This window comes from Enhydra lutris, unplaced genomic scaffold (genome assembly GCF_002288905.1).
Source record: "Enhydra lutris kenyoni isolate GAN:26980312 unplaced genomic scaffold, ASM228890v2 scaffoldscaffold3, whole genome shotgun sequence".
NCBI lineage: Eukaryota > Metazoa > Chordata > Mammalia > Carnivora > Mustelidae > Enhydra > Enhydra lutris.
The window spans coordinates 12,341,469-12,362,389 of NW_019154087.1; the positions used below are offsets into that span (position 1 = coordinate 12,341,469).

The window sequence follows — 20,921 nt, forward strand, 5'->3', positions numbered from 1 at the left end:
CTCACCTCCTCAACTTCTTCTGGGAGCTGGAAATTTTTTGTAAGTGCCATTTAAAAATCACACAAATTTCTGGCATCAACTTTAAACCGCTTTCACCTGCATCAAAGTGACATTCTTCAAGTACTCAAAGGCAGCTGGGTACTCTCCAACTACACCACCGTACAACCTTATTGTGTCCTTTGCCTAATTCTTTTTTCCACGATGTCAAAACCCTTTACCATTTGTTCACTCTTACTTTTAGGTTTTTCTGAGGCTCTTTCTCTTCTCTAAAATGTTTTCTGCTTTCTCCTGTACAATCATGTCTATCCTTTCTTTACACTGAAGAGTTGATCTCCTCCAAAATATCTTGCTGATAATGCCGCCTCTAGGCAGTTACTTGTTTGCAGTAATTTAATTTTTCTTTTGGTTACCTCCAGTATCTCACGGTAGTCTCTTTTGATGCTTGCCACTTAGCTACTCAAAGCTCTTTTCTTATACTATACATTCTCCCCAGAAAATTCCATTTATATTCCTGGTTACAATTGTGACCTACATATTGATGATTCTTTTTTTTTAAATCTCCAGGCTCTTCTGTTCAGCCTCCCATTATATTTGTCCAAATGAATATCCCCTGACATCCTTAATAATCTGTCTTGACCTATATGTAGCCATTTTCTACTTAGTTCTTCCTTTATATTAGTTATCCTTGGTGAATACCAACACTACCCTCAGATGCCCAAGATAGAAGCATTATCCTAAACTTCCTCTCTTTCCCACATCAGATCACCAAGTACAGCTGTACTTCCTAAGAATTCTCAACTTCATTTCTGAGTCACTTTGGGCTAAATGGGTTCTTCCTTCCAGAGATTTGGCTTTAGTAAGTCTCAAGTATGGCTTATAGATCTTAAGCAAGGGATTTGCAAACAGAACACTGGGAAAACTTGCTCTGGAAAATTCCTTCTTCTTTCTTCATTTCCTTTACTACTGCCTTGGTTCAGGCCTTGACCACCCCTTGCCTGGGCTTTCACGATAGTCTTCATACTCATCCTTTAGTCTCCCAACTCCTCCCCTGACTCTCCACAGTGCTGCCTGAGTGACCTTTCCAACTGGAAAACTGGATCATGTCACTGACCTCCCTTTCCCAAGGTGCTATGATGGCTACCCATGACAAAAACCTAGATTACTCAGCACAGCCTCAGCTCCTGCCATTCTCCTCTCACACTTTTATGCTCCAGAACTTGGATCTGCTTAACACATATTGTGTCCCCTTATGGTTCTCTACTTGCTCCATTAGTTCCCTGTGCCTGGAATGCTCTTTCTAATTCTTGCTACCTGCAAATTCTTACCTTAAGCCTTAGCTTGAGGTTACCTCTTCTATTTAACCTTTCCTATCTCCCCCAGAAAAGCAGAGTTACTTTTCTTGTGCTTTCCATTTGTATGGTATACAGAATTCCATTATCATAACTAGCACATTTTATTTCCCATTCCTTTCCTAAAAGTGATCAGATATCAACCATCTAGAAACTGGACATTTTAGAATTTTATATTTTAAAAAAATGCCTTGAAATCCCACTACCCTAATACAATTATTTTACCTTTGTGTATTTTTTCTCAGTTTTTTTTCACCCATAAACATAATGATCACATAACTGTAATTCTAATAAACCTTCTATCTAGTATTTTTTATTCCTAACCAAGTTTGCTTAGAATATTTTCATGTTTATAATCACTTTCATAAGAGTTTCATAATAACCTACTACACTGAAAGATGATAAGGGGTCTAATCTTTTCACATTTTTAAAATATTCCTGGTTTTCTAATTTCTTTTTATAGATAGAATTAACTAATAGCTCTTTTTTGATATGCTGAATTATGTACAGGAAAGAATGTAATATGTTTAAGTTCTCAGATATATTACATTACAACAATGCTACATGATAATATAAATACTGTCCTTAACATAACTGATTTAAATTCAAAGAACTTAATTCCTGCAATATTATGGCATCATAATACTCTTATTGATTCATGTTTGAAGAAATTTTCAAAAAGCTTTTGGATACATAGTATGATAACCAAGGATAATTCTTGCTAAATTAGGATAAGCTTAAGTTTGCTTCTTCAGTTTGCTATACTTTTAAACTTATCAACCAAGAAGGAAGAGTCCATTGCTCTGTTTCAGGATAAACTACCTGATACTCCACACTCCCCCTTTTCTTAGTCTATGTTACATAGACATTTCCTAATATTTAATAATTGGATATTTAGATTTAAAGAACTGTATGAGTTTATACTTTTAAATGTTCTATTTATATATGTATAAATATTTACACATTTGTGTGTATATATATATTCCTGACAGTAAATAAAATGCAAAAGATATTAAATTATATATGCAGAGAGAAAGTGAGACAACAAATGTAACATGAACTTTTGTACTGTCTCAAGGGTGAATTCCTTGAGGGTAGAGATGAATTTTTTTATTCCTTTTGCCATGATATGGTTTACAATGATGACCATATAACAAAAGTTCTAACACAGTGTTGAGAGTACCAGACTGAACCAACACAAACATTTCTGTATATCTTCTCTTTACTATTTAAGAAAACAAACAAAAAACACTCTAAACATTAGAAATCAGAAGGTTGTCAAATAGTGGTGGGAGCTAAAAGGATGTGTATGTGTGTTCTTTTCTGTTTTAAGGATATAAAGTTGATAGGGAAAGAATTAACTTTAGCTAAATACAGTAGTATCCCTCTTATCCGTGGTTTTACTTTCTGCAGTTTCAGTTAAAGGCAGTTATCCTGGTTCCGTCTGGTCCTGTCCCAAAGCAGCTGCTCTTTCTTCTGACTCACGGTCAGAGTCAATAATAGCCTAACGCTATGTCGCAGTGCCTACATCATTCGCCTCACTTCATCTCACCACACCAGCATTTTGTCATCTCACATCATCACAAGAAAGGTGAGTATAGTACAATAAGAGATTTTGAAAGAGAGAGAGAGACCACATTCACATAAGTTTTACTACAGTGTATTGTTATAATTGTTCTATTTTGTTATTGTTGTTAACCTCTTACTGTCCCTAATTTATAAATGCAACCTTATTTTAAGTATGTATGTATGGAAAAAACCTTGTATATATAGGATTCGATACTACCCACAGTTTCAGGAAGCCACTGGGGTCTTGGGTGTATGCCCTGTGGATAAGGAGGACTACTGTACTTTATTATATGATTGGGATTATACTTATCACACTTAATTCTCAGAACCCTGTACAGTGAGATTTGTTTTGCTTATTTTACTGATGAAGACAATGGAGACTCAAAGAGAGTTACTTTCTTTTCCAACACAGTAGTAAAATGGGCAGGGATGGTTGGAGCCAGAAGGTTAAACCCAGGTCTATCTGATCCTTAGGCTTGTTTTTCTCCTGTGTGCTTAACACTGTATATGTAGAATCTGTTACCTGCTTTTCTGCCACCAAAAAAAAAAAAAAGGCTACTTTAAAGCCATTTGACAACTTTATTATGATGCTTCACTTAAGAGTTCTATGCATTCTAAGTGTGTTCTTGGTCTCCTTCAGGGCTATTTTGTCTATCAGTACTTTTTCTCATGGTGTTCAGTAAGAATGTCCTAATAAATCTAAACACACCAATGACTGAGTTAATTTATTTTTAAGTAAGATTCAATATGGTACAGTTGCTTTACTTACATATTTTCAAAAACTGGCTATTTGAGAAGAACTCGAATTGCTTTTGCTAAATTTATTGCTTATTTTACAAAAATATGACATAGATATTGCTAATTTCAGGTCTTTAAAAAATCTACTTTGTACAGTACTCTTGAGGGAATACTTGAAGGTACTTGCTGTCATTTATTTTGAAACGGTGTTGTCTTAGTAGGTAATTCTTGTGACATTTAATATTTCAAAATCTAACAATATTTCTGAGTAACATATACTCATTAGATAAGGATTTATTTCTCTTTTAAGATAATAAACAAATAGGCAATCTTGAAGAATTGCATTTAACGTCCTTTAAGGAAGCAGAGAATAATGACAGTAATCTCCACAAGGTCAATTTCACAAGGCATCTGTAAATTTGGTAACTGGATTTAATTCTTGATCAATCAATGAGTTTATAACCATTTGTGACCTCAGTTTCTTAATTTGTAAAATGAGGACTGTAATAAATATATCAGAGTTATTTTGAAATTAAAGAAGACAAGATTAGCACTTCATAAATTATAGTCCTATACAAATAGAATATCAATGTAATTATAAGTGACTCAATTTTTAATGTAACAAATATAAAGAACCATCTGAAAGAACATAGTAGATGTTTAACATGACTCCTTAGATCTGAATCTTTATATTTATCTTGAACTTAACCACAAAATAGACATGTAATGAGTAAAGCCATGTCATTTAGATACCATTTACTAAAGCATCCAGATGACCTGAGTCATAGATTTAAGTGCAGAGCAATTTCATCCTGTTTATTTTACTTATTGTTTATTTATTGTTTCTAAGGGAATAGTTACCTGGTGCAATGTTTTCTGGATTTGGGGGACTTCGTGGATCCGGAGTGTTGGGAGGGGTAAATGGGGCTTGTTGTGAGCCACCTTCCAAGTTGCTTCCATCCAGTTTCCCATTCTGCATGGCAATGTTGTGCTGTATGTGATCAAAAATAAACTCTGCTGAAAACTCAAAAATACTAGACACACTAACATGGAGACACCATATGTGCAAAACTCCACTGGTATATTTAAAATTTAAGTACGGCGCCACTGCCTTGTTTCTTGGGGTCTCAATAGCTTATATGTAATTGGAGATATTGAATGAGAACTTTTACTGATACTAACTTAAGATATGTTTTATGATAACATTCCAGTTAATAATAATTAATTGAACCTTACTATGTGCCAGGCAGTATCTAGGGCTTTGTATCAATTAATTAATGTACTATTCACAAAGTCCCCATAAAGGTGAATCTATTTAATTTTTAAGTCTTTAATAATCTAGTATTATAGAGCATACTGGCCAAACATTTGGCTTAGTCATTGTTACATTACTATCTCTATTTATAGTGTTTATATTTAATTTTAATTTAAAATTTAATCTGAAATTTGAACACCAGCTGTATAAAAAAATATACTTGAAGCTGCATAGATCTGTAAAAGGAAGAATTTGGGATTTCTAGGAAACAAAATGCTTAAAAGAGATGTTTGTCTTTTAAGTTTTAGGTGAATTTGTTTTATGATTATAATTTAGGATTTATTCTATGACATTAATATAGCACTTCTAAAAACAGTCAATCTTCATTTTAACAGAGAAAAAAGACATTTTAATAGGTAATGTTCTTAGAAGCATGACTAGGCCTTATCTCTATAATAAAGAATTGTTTTAATTATATCTGAGAAATATTTATGTTTTATTTTATTTTTTAAAAGATTTTATTTACTTGACACAGAGAAAGAGAGAGAAAGAAAAAGAGCACAAGCAGGGGAAGCAGCAGGCAGAGGGAGAGGGGGGAAGTAGGCTCCCTGCTGAGTAGAGAGCCCTACAGTGGGGCTCCATCCCAGGACCCTGGGATCAGGACCTGAGCCAAAGGCTTAACCAAATGAGCCACCCAGACATCCCAAAATATGTGTTTTAGAAAAAAAGCCAACTGGGGCGCCTGGGTGGCTCATCATTAAGGGTCTGCCTTTAGCTCAGGTCATGATCCTAAGGTCTTGGGATTGAGCCCCGCATCAGGCTCCCTGCTCTGCGGGAAGCCTGCTTCTCCCTCTCCCAGCCCCCTGCTTGTGTTCCCTCTCTCACTGTGTCTCTCTCTGTCAAATAAATAAAATCTTAAAAAAATAAAAAAGCCAATCTATCTAAGAAATATATAAAGTCAATTTTTTTAACCCTAAAAAGAAAAACTTAGTGAAGAGAACAGCAAATAAAAACCAACTTTGACTTTTCTCTGTGTGACATAAGCAAAAAATAATTGGAAATGCTTTATCACTTCTGCATTCATTTATAATGATAGTTGAAAAATAATTTTGTATTTCATACCAAAATAAACTTCACCCTCATTTTCAGGCTTAACCCAACCAACAGCCTCTTGCCAGGTGATTTTTACAAAATTCACCTTATTCTCTGCAGCACCATGGGTAAAGCTACTGTGGAAATGAATAGGGCACATGTAAGCAATGGTGAGTTGGCTTGTGGAAAGGTGCAAAGACATGAGAGGTAATGTTTGTTAGGTGAGCACAGGGTTTGATTACTAGGCAGAAGAGTTGATATTTTATTCCATAGACAATAAAGAATAATTTCTAAAGACTGGTGTAATGCTGTACTCAGAAATATTAGTATTTATTATTTTGAATGTAGTTATTATCTTAAGTGTTAGACTTATTTGACCAGATTAGTATGTTTTCTCACTCTGAACTTATACCACTTCTTAAAATGTTAATTATAAACAAAAAGCCAGTTGAGATAAATATAGGACTATCATGCATTTAGGATTCTTTTTCTAAGTTCCGTGAAATGCATTTCAACTAAACTTACAAATCATTCTATCTATGGTATTTTAAGAATTGTAATACTGACTTTCATTAGAGACTTTTTCCTGGGGATTAGTGAACAGGACAATCAACTGTTTCTAGCTAGTCATTAATTATCAGAAGACACCCAGTATTTCTATTGTCATTGTTAAGTATACAAACAAAGCCTAATAATAGTTGGGTAGCAACTTATTTTAGTTATGACAAGCCTTAAATTATAGAGTTCCATCATATGTGATTCCCTTCATGAAAAGTTGAAGAGGTAAATGAAAATGTGTTTCTTTTTATTTCAATTAAGTTGACCCTAAACAAAATAAAACTAATGCAGCATTTTATAGGTTATAAACATAGAAGTTATAGATAAAGTCTATTACATGATTTCTGTTGAAATATCAATAGAAATAAAAGGATTTTTTTTAAAAAAACCTATTCTATAATTTGTATTAAATACACAGAAGTTATTTTTTGCACCAAATAAATATATTTTGAGAATCTCAGTATATTTAGTTTAGTCTTATTTCGGAATTACTTTTTATAGTATACTTCCTCTTTCCCCAGTATTATATAAGATCTCAACAGATTTCAAAAAGTCCATGATTACCAAATACGTATGTAATCTTTACTATAAAATGTAGATTGTTTTCCTCAATATCATTTTATAGTGATTTGTAGAAGATAATTTTAATTATCATGAATCGTTCTTCTATTTTATTTTCCCTTAAATGCTCATTTTCTTCATCCATTTTATTTTTTTGTCTATTGGTGCAAGAATTTCATGAGTTGGGGTACCTGTGTGGCTCAGTCAGTTAAGTGTCCAACTCTTGATCTCAGTCCAGGTCTTGATCTCAGGGTCATGAGTTAAAGCCCTACATTAGGTTCCACATTGGGCGTGGAGACTATTTAAAAAAAGGTGGGGGGGCCTGGGTGGCTCAGTGGGTTAAGCCTCTGCCTTCGGCCTAGGTCATGATCTCAGGGTATTGGGATGGAGCCCCGAATCGGGCTCTCTGCTTGGCAGGGAGTCTGCTTCTCTCTCTCTCTCTCTCTGCCTGCCTCTCTGCCTACTAGTGATCTCTCTGTCAAATAAATAAATAAAATCTTAAAAAAAAAAGGAATTTGATCAGTTATGAACTAAGCGTTCAAAATTGGCTTGTGTAGCAAGCAGTGGATCTTCATTTCTTGTTAATAAAGCACATTTCCTGTTATTATTTATGTCATAAAGTTTGTGTGGCTTGAATATGCCAGTTTCTCAGCAGCAGAGTGTGACCAAAGCTGACCTATTTTTTAAATTTTTAAGATGATAATTAATATTTGAACAAATGGCATTAAATTACCAGGGAGTTGCTTTATATTTTCATCTAATGATGTCCTAAACATTATAATAAAATAAGACATGTATTTAGAGTTAAATAATTATTTTGACAGTATAGCTTAAGGGAAACAGTAAAAGTTCATTTCAGAAAATATAGTCAATAAATCAGGAAAATGTGATTTAAATCATATAAAGATGATTCAAGAAGTAGACTATAAGTAATAGTTGTTTTCTATCTTTCAATGTTATTTTGTTTCCCTTTCACTACACAAAAGCTGTATTTATTTGTCTTTGAACTCCCAGCATCCTATCTAGAACACAGTAGGCATTCAATAAATATTTGCCAAAAGTGTAAATAAATGAATGGAAATAGATCTGAACCTAATATTATTTTTAAAATTCCTCTCATATTAACAAGGCTTGCTCCTAGTTGCAATCTAATGCCTAGATAAAGCAAATATATCATTACATAATGTGGCTATTTTCCTCAATAATTTATCATACAGGTCAATTTTAGAATTAAATATAGATCATTAAAGAAGACACTTTAGAGAACATTTGAGTCCATTCACTCATTTTCTAAATGAGAAAACAGGTCCAGGAAAGCAAAGAAACTTTTAAATGGACTCCAAATTGCATAGCTTGTAGGATGGCTGGGACGGAACCCTGGTCTCCTAGTTTCCAACCCAGTTTCCTTTGATTATACCATGATAAGTGGCAGTACCAAGAATTCTAGAATTCTGAGAGTTGGGTTTCAATCTTCTTTATTATAGTGTTGCTTAAGATAAATGAATATACTTCCTTGAACACTACGTTCCTCATTTCTTTTTTTTTTTTTTTTTTTTTTTTTTTACGTTCCTCATTTCTAAAGAGAGAGTAGATTTCATCAGACTTCAGAGTATGTATGTTATGGAACTCAATGACATACAAGTTCATGGCATACATTAAATTGTTTGTTGCTCTAAGTTACTTATCAGCATTTAATTGTTTATTTCAATATGCCTATTTTGGACTATTTTATTTATTTAGTGTCCAACTTTCTAGGAATACTGAAAAACTATCAAAGCATGTTCTTAGATTTTATGTATAATTAGAACATTTGGCCACAGGTTAATGAAAATAAACTCAGACACGAGATGAGGGAATATGTTGTGTTTATAATTACATTTAAACACTCATTGTCCCTTGTTCCAGAACTGTAGTTAAAGCATAGACTTAAATATGTAAGTATAAGTTATGAAAACTGGATTTACTCATTTATTCAGATGTCTAGACTTGTAGATGACTTCTCAAAGAATTTCCTTAAGCCGCCTTATTTTATACTACTCCTTAAAGCTGTTGTCATTATTAAAAGAATATAATTATATAATTAGACTCCATCAGCTGAGATAGGGATTATTTTAGTCTCACACTGGATTAGCTACGATCATTTTTGATAACTAGATATCAGACATAATTATAAAGTAACATAACATTATATTTATCCATGACTTCAAGTGAAAAATCATCCCTCACAAATGTAAATACTGTAGTTCAGTAAGATTTGATGTCTAACTAAATTCATAGTTATAACTACACTTTATGCATGTTGGATAAGCCTTGTTAATGTGCAAAATAAATTATTTCATTTAAGTTGTTCTCCATTTATTGTTAACCAGAGAAACAGACATTTTGAATAACTAACATTTCAGTGTTTCTGGATGCAGATGTTAGTTATATAACTAACTATAAAAGATCTCAGTGAAACTAGTCTGTTTCTTGAAAAGAAGTGAGATGTCCATTCAAAACAACTGATTTGTGATGGCAGCTAGCAAATGGTAGGGTTTAAATTCACAAGTAAATTTACAGACTTCCCATAGCTGTAGGAAGAAACCCTCAGTAAATAAAATTTAAATTTGTTATAGTCTCCACCACCTCTTTAAATTTAGAACCAGTTCTTTATTCCCTTTTGATTCTTCATGCTTGGTATTTTAATTTTAAAGCCAATCCCCCAAAACTAGTTGTTTTCCTCTCTACATGACAGTTTAAAAGAACATAGTATAAGTGCAGTATGTAAAATATAATGTAATTAATTTGTCTGTTCATTTGTTTATTATTTTTCAGCTGAGGAAAACTTTGGTCTAAAGAGTTTTGTCCACCTTGGTTTTGTTATTAATAGGTATCAGACTTCCTTATATGATGTGGAATAAATGCTTTGAGGGAGAGAAGCTCAACTATGTCTGTAGCTCTCAGGCACGTTTCAGTGCCAGGATGTATTCAGCCAGCAAAATGTTTATGCTTACTTTGTGGAGTGCTGTGTGCTTTGGAAGTATTTCCATCCCAAACATTTAACTAGTAGAGATAAGACCATGGAAACTTTTAGTTCCGCCAATTTCTACTCCCTCTCCCTCCTCTTAGCAGAACACACCAGCTTTTCAGTGCCAAATTTATGGGTTTGCCATGTCCCTACTGAACTAAAAAGATACTCATAACATATATAATACTTCTTTTGTTTGTTCATCTAAACTATTTATTATCATAAAAAAAGATCTAACAAAATCCACAGAAAAAATACATTGAATAAATATGTAAAATACTTGTTTGAGAATCCAGTGATACAGATACACTTAGAAATGCTACCTCTTTATTTAGACACCACATAATCAAGTTATACCTACATTTATTTGTGCTTTAGATTCATACTGGAAGTTTTCAAATGTGTATTTATCAGATCTTCTTTGTCGCATCTTAAATAGTCTGGCGCCACGATTACTGAGATGGGATAATTCTTCCAACATGATGTCTCTGGGGATGCTGACTTTTTTGCCCAGGTGCATGACATCTACATCTGTAAAACAACATTCATGTACATGAAAACCCCAAGGTAAGCATCTTTAAAGGCTTTGCTAAATTCCATAATTTATTGCCTGCTATATGCTAGTGTAGTGGGTAAGATAGAGACTTTTTACTCAGACTGCTTTAGGTTGAATCCTAGCTCCCTTACTTTCTAACTGTATGATTATAGATATGTTACTTATTTTTCTAAGCCTGAGGCTCCTCATCTCTAAAGTTTGGATAATACCTACTGAATATGCTTGATATGAGCATTAAATAAAATGCTTCATATAAATCACTTATCTATGGTATCTGGCACATAGAGTAAATGAAAGTTAGCTAATAACACTATTAGTATAATTTAGTGTTTCCAAATTTAATGAGTTTTCAAACAGCACTGCTTATAGTTTTAGTAAGTTCTGTTTGGCACCCCAAATTTATATGTGTGTTTCAGCTGTCCTTATTGCTTGAGTGCCTACCCTGCCATCTGTGCCACTCCATTTCCCGATCTCTGTCAAAATACCATTCATTCTACAGCCATCATCAAGGAACCTAGTATAAAGTAGGCAGGTGGTAACTACTGAATGAACAAATCATTCCCAACCTAGCTTATGCTATTTCTGTGAATCCCTTCACTAAATCTCTATTCATAATTATACATGCCTTTTTCATATCCCCATAGCACTGAATCACAATTACTTGATTCCATTTTACTTATTTAATAGTTTGCATTTTTTAAATGTTTTAGTCTTTGTGTCCCCCATGCCTTAAATATAGGAGATGTTCCCTATAATTCTACGAAATACATTGGACATTATGTATACAACATAAGAAGACTCTGAAAGGTGAAGAGAAGAAGACAATTAACTAGGAGATTCAGGATTCAAGGAACAATGTGATGGTGAGTTCTCTGGGTTTTATAAGCTAAATCCCAGACTTGGAGCTAAGATGATAGCATCCCAGACACACCAACAAGTGCTGACGAAAAAAAACCCTAACAAAAGACAGTTATCATTAGCTAAAGGATTAGGAAAGGAGCAGCCTAAAAAAAAAAAAAAAAAAAAAAAACAGAAAACTTAGACAATAGCCACTCTACTTCAGCAAGATACCAAAGAAAAACCTTGGGCCCTATCCATAGCAACAAAGTCCAAGTGAGGAGCTCAGAATTTTACCACTCTGAGGCTGTAAAAAGGTGCCCCAATATTCCCAAAGGGGTGGTATCAGAAAAGCCAAGGAAGAAGCTGGAACTTTCCTCTCTGTCGGCCAGTAACAACCCTCCCTCTCTGTGTGTTAGTGGAGACCATGTGGGGATTTCAAACTACCACCCCATCCTATCAGTAGTTAAGAGCTCTTCTCCTCAAGTTTCAATGAGGCCAGGTGGGGAGCCTGCACTTCTACTTCCACCTGATAGTGATGAGGTGGCACTGTTCTTCCCTGGCTGAAGCAGTGTCAGACCAGCGTAGATGAAAAAGAAGGCTTAAATAAGAACAAGAGTCTTAAAACATAATATGAAAATTTCCAAGCTCATAAAAAATCTTTTCATACCAGGAACCAGGAAGATCTCAAACCAAATGAAAAAAGATGCCAACATGAGATGACTGGGATATTAAAATTACACAACCAAGATTTCAAAGCAGCCATGATAAAAATGATTCAAAAAGCAATTAAAAGCTCCTAGAAAGAAATGAAAAAATAGAAAGCTACAGCAAAGAAATAAAAAGTCATGGCAGAGAAATAAAAGCTATAAAGACCTAATGGAAAATTTAGGACTGAGAATACATAACCAAAGTAGAAGTTTAACGGATGGAGTCAGTAGCAGAATAGAGGGGAGAAAGGGGAAAAAAAAAATCTGTGAACTGGGAGATAGAATAATAGAAATCACTCAATAAGAACAACAGAGGAAAAAATAAACTGAAAAAAAAAAATGAAGAAAACCTTAGGGGTTAGTGGGACTAGAACAAAAGATACAGCATTTGTGTCACTGAAGCCAGGAGAGGAGAAGGAAGTGGGGCTGGAAAAATACTCAAAGAAATAATGGTTGGAGTACCTGGGTGGCTCAGTCAGTTAAACATCTGCCTTTGGCTCAGGTCATGATCCTAGAGTCCCAGGATCAAGCTCCACACCAGGCTCCCCGCTTGGCGGGGAGTCTGCTTCTCTCTGACCCTCCCCCTTCTCGTGCTTTCTCTCTCTCTAATAAATAAATAAATAAAATCTCTTAAAAATAAAAGATATAATGGTTAAAAACTCCCAGATTAGGCAAGAAAGATAAATCTACAGATTCAAGAAGCTAAGAGTGTCTTATACAAGATAAATCTATAGAATGTCACAAGATATATTATAAACTTCTAAAAATTAAAGACAAAAAAAACCTTGAAAGCAGCTGGAGAAAAATGACAACTTACCTATAGGGAGGGGAAAAATGAGAATTACAGTGAAATTTATCACCAGAAACCATGAAAATCAGGAGAAAGTGGCACAAAATTATGGAAAGAAAAAAACTGTCAACCCAGAATCTGATACCCAGTGAAAATATCCTTTAGAAATGAAGGAGAATTTGAGACATCTTCAGATGAATGGAAACTAGGAGAATTTGTTTCCTGGAGACCTATTCTAAAACAGTGGTTTGGGCAGCAATAACAAAACACCAAAGACCAGTGTCTTCTAAACAACAGACATTTCTTTCTCACAGTTTTGGAGGCTGGTAGTCTGAGATATAGGTGCCAGCATGGTTGAGGTTCTGGTGAAAACCCCCTTCTGGGTTCCACATTGATGATTTCTTGCTGTTTTCTCACATGGTGGAAGGGACAGGTAGCTCTCTTGGACCTATTTTATACGGGCACTATCTCTTTCACAAGGACTCCACTGTCAAGACTTAATCACCTCCAAAGATTCCATCTCTTAATAATCACAGGAGCATTGGGACTTCAGTATATGAATTTGGTGGGGACACAAACATTCAGACCATAGGAGAAAACTAAGGGGAGTTCTTTAAACAGAAGGAAACAAAATATAGAGCAAAGAAAGACTACAGTGAGCAACAGTGTGGGTAAGTACAATAATCTTCCCTTCTCCTCTTTAGGTTTTTAAATTATGTTTGATGTTAGAAGCAAAAACTGATATAAATATATATAGAAGAAATAGTTAAGACAATTATGTTATAAATAGAGGAGGATAAAGGCTCATGAAGGTAAGTTTTCTGTACTTCGCTTGAATTGATAAAGTGATGACATCAGTAGACTTTGTTTATTTATTTATTTTTAAAGATTTTATTTATTCATTTGTCAGAGAGGTGAGAGAGAGCACAAGCAGGGGGAGAGGCAGGCAGAGGGAGAAGCAGTCTCCTCACTGAGCAAGGACCCCGATGCTGGACTCAATCCCAAAACTGTGGAATCATGACCTGAGCCAAAGGCAAACACTTAACTGACTGAGCCACCCAGGGATCCTGTCATCAGTAGACTTTGATAAGTTATACATATGTAATGTAATTCTTAGAGCAACTACTAAAAAAGCTATTACAGATAGACTTGAAATCACTGTAGATAAAGAGACACGGAAATCTTAAAAATGTTTAAGCAGGCCATAGAAAAATAGGAAAAAGGAAACAGAAATGTAAAACAGTGGCAACAAACAGAAAACAAAAAATAAAATGATAGAGTTAAGCCCTAACACATCAATAATCACATTAAATATAAATGTTCTAAATATATCAATTAAAGTACAAAGCCTGCAGATTGGATTAAAAAACGTGATCCAACTGTATGCTGTCTACAAGAAACTCACTTCAAATAAGTAAGTTAAATAATATAGGCAAGTTGAAAGTAACAGGCTGGATGGGCACCTGCGTGGCTCAGTCACTTAAGCATCTAACTCCTGATTTGGAGTCAGGTCATGATCTTAGGGTCATGAGATTAGGCCCTGTGTCAGGCTCTGTGTTTTGCAGGGAATCTGCTTGAGAGTGTCTCTTGTCCTCTTTCTGCCCCTCCCCCCACTTGCACACACTTTCTCTCCCTCCCTCTCAAATAAATAAATAAACTTAAAAAAAAGAAAGGGGTGCCTGGCTGGCTCAGTGAGTTAAGCCCTCTGCCTTCAGCTCAGGTCATGATCTCAGGATCCTGGGATCGAGCCACACATTGGACTCTCTGCTCGGTGGGGGGCCTGTTTCCCCCTCTCTCTGTCTGCCTCTCTGCCTACTTGTGGTCTCTTTCTCTGTCAAATAAATAAATAAAATCTTAAAAAAAAAAAAAAGAAAGTAACAGTATGGAAAAAGATACATCAAGCAAACATCAATCAGTGGAGATCAGGAGTGGTCATATTAATACCAAATAAAGTAGACTTCAAAGCAAAGACAATTACCAGAGACAGAAAAAGCATCATATAATGATTAAAAGATCAATCCACCAAGAAGATCTAAAAATTCTAAATGTGTATGCACCAAACAACAAGAGCAACAACAAAAAGAATTAAAGAACAGAAAGGAGAAACAAACAAATCTGCAGTTATAGTTGGAGACTTCAACATTCCTCTCTCAAAAAAGGATAGAATAACAGAGAGAAAAACTAGCAACATTACAAAAGAACTCAATAATACCATTAACCAGGAAGATCTAATTGACATTTACAGAATTAGATTCTACTGAACAACAACAGAATGCCCATATGTGATCATGGAACATATATGATGGTAGACCATATCCTGGGCCATAAAATAAACCTCAAAAAATTTAAAAGAGTTAAACTTGTGCAGAATGTGATTTCTGGTTACAGTGGAATCACATTAGAAATCAGTAACAGAAAGGGGCGCCTGGGTGGCTCAGTGGGTTAAAGCCTCTGCCTTCGGCTCAGGTCATGATCCCAGGGTCCTGGGATCGAGCCCCGCATCGGGCTCTCTCCTCGGTGGGGAGCCTGCTTCCCCCTCTCTCTCTGCCTACCTCTCTGCCTACTTGTAATCTCTGTCTGTCAAATAAATAAATAAAATCTTTAAAAAAAAAAAAAAAGAAATCAGTAACAGAAAGATAATAAGAAAATCTCTAAACATTTGGAAACTAAACAACATACTTCTAAATAATCCATGGGTCAAAGAGGAAGTATCAAGGGAAATAAGAAAAAAATATCATTGATTTGAATGAAAATAAAAACAAAGCATGTCAAAATTTATGAGATATAGTTAATGCAGAGCTGAGAGGGACATTTATAGCACTAAATGCATACACTAAGAAAAAGAAAAAGTCTCGAATAATCTAAGCTTCTACCTTAAAAACCTAGAAAAAGGGGGTACCTGGGTAGCTCAGTCAGTTAAGTGTCCAACTCTTGGTTTCAGCTCAGATCAAGACCCCAGTATCCTCAGATCAAGCCCAAGGGGGGCTCCGCACTGAACATGGAGCCTGCTTAAGATTCTCTCTCTCCCTCTTCCTCTCCCCTTCATCACACACCCCCTGGCTTTCATGCATGTATGCATACATTCTCTTTCTTTCTCAAAAAAAAAAAAAAAAAAAAAAGACCTAGAGAAAGAAGAGCAAAATAAACCTGAAGCAAGCAGAAGGAAGGAAATAATAAATATAACAGCAGAAATTAAAAAGTAGTTAAACATGGAATTGAGTTTTGAATGATAAATAGCATTGACAAATCTCTAGCTAGACTGACACAGACAAAAATATAAGACACAAATTACCAATGATAGGCATGAAGGAAGGAACTACAGGAGAAATAGACACTCTAGATAGCAAATGGATAATAAGTGAATACTATGAACCACATTATACATTAATTCACATAAATTTGAAAACTTAAAGTCACCAGTTTTTGAAAAACACAAAATATCACATCTCACCAGTATGAAGTAGGGAAGTTGATTAATCCTATAAATAGAATCTAATTTATAATTTTAAAATCTCCCAAAAAAGAAATTTTCAGAGGTAGATAATTTCACTGGAGAATTCTACCAAACATTTCAAGAATTAACACCGAGTTCATAATCTCTGCCTGAAAATGAAGATGAGAGAACTGTTCCCAGTTTATTTATTAAGATAATATTACCCTGATACCAAAACTAACAAGACACAAAAATGAAAGTTACAGACCAATATTCCTCATACATATAGAAGCAAAAACCCTTAATAACATATTAATAATTAAAATTCAACAATATATAAAAAGAATTCTATACCATGAATAAGTAGAATTTATTCCAGGGATACTGACTGCTTTAATATTCAAAAATCAATATATTCTCCCATATTAATAGGCTAGAGAAGAAAAATTACATGATCATATCTTTGGGATAGAGGGTGGGGCAAAACACGATTAAACTTGACACCACAGACACAATTCATTAGAGGAAAAACTGATAAATTGAACTTCATCAAAATTAAAAACTTTTGCTCTAAGAAAGACCTTTACATGAATAAAAAGACAAGCTACAGAGTGGGAAACCATATTTGACAACAAGCTAGAATATATAAAGAACTCTCAAAACTCACCAGTAAAAATGCAAACAATCCAATTAGAACATGGGCCAAAGACATGAAGAGACATTTCACCAAAGAGGATATACAGATGGCAAATAAGCATACACAAAGATGTTCAACATCATCAGTCAATTCAAATTAAGGAAATGCAAATGAAGACCATATTGTGATGTCACTATCAGAATGACTAAAATGAAAAATAATGATTGCTCCTAAAGCTGGGGAAGGTATGGAGAAGCTAGATCACTCATACATTGCTTTTGGAAATGTAGAATGGTACAACCACTCTGGAAAGTAACTTGGTAATTTCTGTTAAAAACCTACCATAGAATTAGTAGTAACACTGGGCATTTATCCCAGTAAAATGAAAGCTCATGTTCATGTAAAAAGCTATGTACAAATGTTCATAGCAGTTTTTTTTCTCAAGTAAAAACAAAACAGAAATAATCCAGACATAGTTCAATGGGTAAATGGTTAAAAACATTGTGGTCTATCCATACCATGGTACTCAGTACTCAGCAATAAAAAGGGAAAAACTATTGAAACATGCATCTCCTGGATGTATCTCCAGAGAACTACACTGAGTGAAAAAAGCCAATCCCCAAAGGTTACACACTGTATATATAAATCATTTATATAACATTCTTGAAATGAAAAAATAGAGAGAGAGAAATAAAGAGCAGAGTAGTAATTGGCAGGAGTCTCTTGACCATATTAATGAAAATATTCTGATTGTGATAGTATACTATAGCTTTGCAAGACATTACCTTGGGGAAGATTAGGAAAAGGTACATGATGTGACAGCTCTGTATTATTTCTTAGAATTGCATATGAACTACAGTTACCTCAAAAAAAAAAAAAAAAGCTACCAAGCCATAAAAAGACATGAATAATCCTTATTGTAAATTGCTAAGTGAATGGAGCTAGTCAGTAAAGACTGCACACTGTATGGTTCCAACTACATGATATTCTGGAAAAGACAAAATTCCAGAAGACAGTCAAAGAATCAGTGGTTGCCAAGGGCTTGGGGTGGGGGGTGGGGGTTGGAGGAAGTAGGGATAAACAAGTAGAGTACAAGGGATTTCTAGGGCAGTGAGACTATTCCCTATGGTATTATAATGGCAGACATATGATATTATGCATTCATGAAAGCCCATAAAACACTATAACACAAAGAATGACCCCTAATGTAAACTATGGACTTTAGCTATTTTTTTAAAGACTTTATTTACTTATTTTATAGAGAGAGAGTGTATGTGTGCATGAGGAGTAGAGAGAGAGGGAGAGGGAGACAATCTCCAGCAGAGTTGGCACTGAGTGTGGAGCCCAACTCAGGGCTTGATCCTAGGACCCCACGACCATGACCCCAGCTGAAACCAAGAGTTGGATGCCTAACCAACTGAGCCATGTAGGTGCCCCTGGACTTTAGTTTTTAATAGTGTATCAGTGTTGGTTCATCAGCCAAAACCAGTATATCCTACTAAGACAAGGTAAGATGTCAATAATAGGGGAAACTATTTGTTGGGAGGAGGAGGGGTGTATGGAAACACGCTATTTTCTGCTTAGTTTTTCTGTAAACCTGAAACTGCTCTAAAAAATTAAGTGTATTATTAAAAAAAACTTTAATGAAAAAAATTTATAGCCTCCCCCACCCCAAAGCAATGCAGAGCAGCTTTGTCTGATCTCCCATATGGGGAAAAAAAAAAAAAAATCTATGCTTTACATGCTTTACAATCCCCAGGGAAGCAGAGATTACCTGTGAAAAAGGATTGGAGGAAGAGAGCAAAGTAAAGGAGGGTGTTTTATAACAGTTGCCTGGGATTTGCTTGCCAACCCTGCTGAGTTCTACAGGGAATATTCACCTTCGTTTATCTGCAAGTGTTTGGAAACTTTTTTACTGTGTTCTTGGAACATGGAAGGAGAAGCTAGGTTATTTTCAACATATCTATGAATATATACCTCAGTAATCTGGAGAGAGTTACAAGATGGGCTCTTTCAATTTTTTGATCCTTTTTTAAAAAGATTGTATTTGTTTATTTGAGAGAGAGAATAAGAGAGAGAAGGAGAGAAGCAAACTCCCCACTGACAGAAGCCCCACGTGGGGCTCAATCTCAGGGTCCCAGGATCATAACCTGAGCCAAAGGCAGTGGCTTAACCAACTGGGCCACCCAGGTGCCCAACTTTTTGATTCTGTAATAAAAATAGCAAGTTCCTTTTAGATACAAAGGATAGAAGAAACAGTATTGCTTAGACTTTGTGCAGTTATGGGAAGGGGGAATCTCCTTTAAATGCTTATCAAAACAATTCAGTCAGCAATGAGAGAGAGAGAATGAAATAGTAACACACACACAATCAAAACTGCAGATTTTTTTCCCATTGAACTTTTCTAGAAGTACATATTCTATATAACGTAATATACTACAAATAATGTTTTTAAACACATTTATGTTTTTCCTGAAAAACTTTTCTAATGAGACATTTTCAGGAAATGAAAAATGCCCCAAAACAGGCAGCCACTAGAAAATGCAGAGACGATAATCTTCAAAGTTATGGAATCTTTCTCCTTATAATTAATGCTACAGAGTTTTCCCATAAAGAAACCGCAACAGAAATGCAACTTTTTTATTCCTCCCTATTTCTGTTACTGGTTTGAGTCATTACAAATAGTTAAATGAAAAGAGGGTTATAAAAAGGAAGAGCATATTATTATATTAATTTTTCTATCTTTTAAATTTCAAGCTATAGCATAAGTTTAATTCTGTGACACCAAACATGTTTGAGAAAATGTTCTTATCTCATGGCCCTCTTCCTAATGGCCTCCTGATATTCACTGATTCCACCAAAGTTTCTGAAATCACCACATGACTTAAGTAGATTCCATCCCGCTTCTCTGTGTGATTTATAGTAGTCTTCTGGGGTGTGTTTGACCAGAGTTGATCTGCTTTGTGATTGATTCAGAAACAAGTACGAGACCTGATCCAGGTCAATGAAAGTGACTATCAGGACTTTTCTCTGTGAATGTTGTGCCAAAGATGCTTTCTTTATACTGCTGCATGTAAGCCTGGAAGTATATTGCCCAGGAAACTGTTGGCAGGTACTTGGTAGAATGATAGAGCCAGGCTTGGGGTGAAGCTTACCCCAAGGAAGTCAAAACAGAGACAGAGAAACCAGAGAATCCTTGGTGGCGTACTTGAGTGGCTAGATGAAGCTCTGAACTTTTCAGATGTATGAGTCATAAATTCCCTTTATTGCTTAAGCTAGTTGGCTTCTGACTTTCTCTTGTATTCAACTAAAAGCATGCAGATACAGTTATTCTCTCCAGATCTTCATGTTACTGATGTAGGTCAAAAAGGTGTATTAAGATTAGATCCGTAAGGAAGAGTGAAGAAGACCAGCTTAAAAGCCTGGAAGTGGGGGCCTCAAAGAGGAAAGAGAGCAGAGAGAACTATAACAAAAATGGATATACTGTTGGTCACAGACTCATCAGGTTTCATAAGAAACATTCACTCCTTTTAAGCAAAGCACTAGAACCCATCACTCAAGTTGCTTCGAGGAATAGATGTTCAGTGAGAGCCATAAGGAACTTACCTACCCTCAATGTCAGAGATACCAAGAAATAATCAGCTGGTGCAATCTGTTATTATTAGTAAATTTGTATCATGAGAGAGAAGAAGTGAGAGACAAAAAGGAAAAAATAGAGGGTGCATAAAATAATTGACACTCAACCTCTTTTCTTATTCTTCATACTCCATTCCACTTCCTCTGAGCCTACATTTTCTCCCTCCTGCTCTGTGATAGACAGTGAGTTAAC

The 20,921-nt window shown here is 35.1% G+C and overlaps 1 protein-coding gene across 1 annotated transcript in view; it reads right to left on the reverse strand.

The window, feature by feature from the left end:
• The window catches only part of LOC111156110 (myozenin 2), a 37,003-nt gene that overhangs the window by 9,345 nt on the left and 6,737 nt on the right, over nucleotides 1–20,921 (reverse strand). The window contains exons 3-4 of the mRNA XM_022516733.1: nucleotides 10,491–10,660; nucleotides 4,518–4,647 (exon numbers count right to left, since the gene is read on the reverse strand). Coding sequence (XP_022372441.1) covers nucleotides 4,518–4,647; nucleotides 10,491–10,660 — 300 coding nt within the window. The remainder of the gene's footprint in view (nucleotides 1–4,517; nucleotides 4,648–10,490; nucleotides 10,661–20,921) is intronic.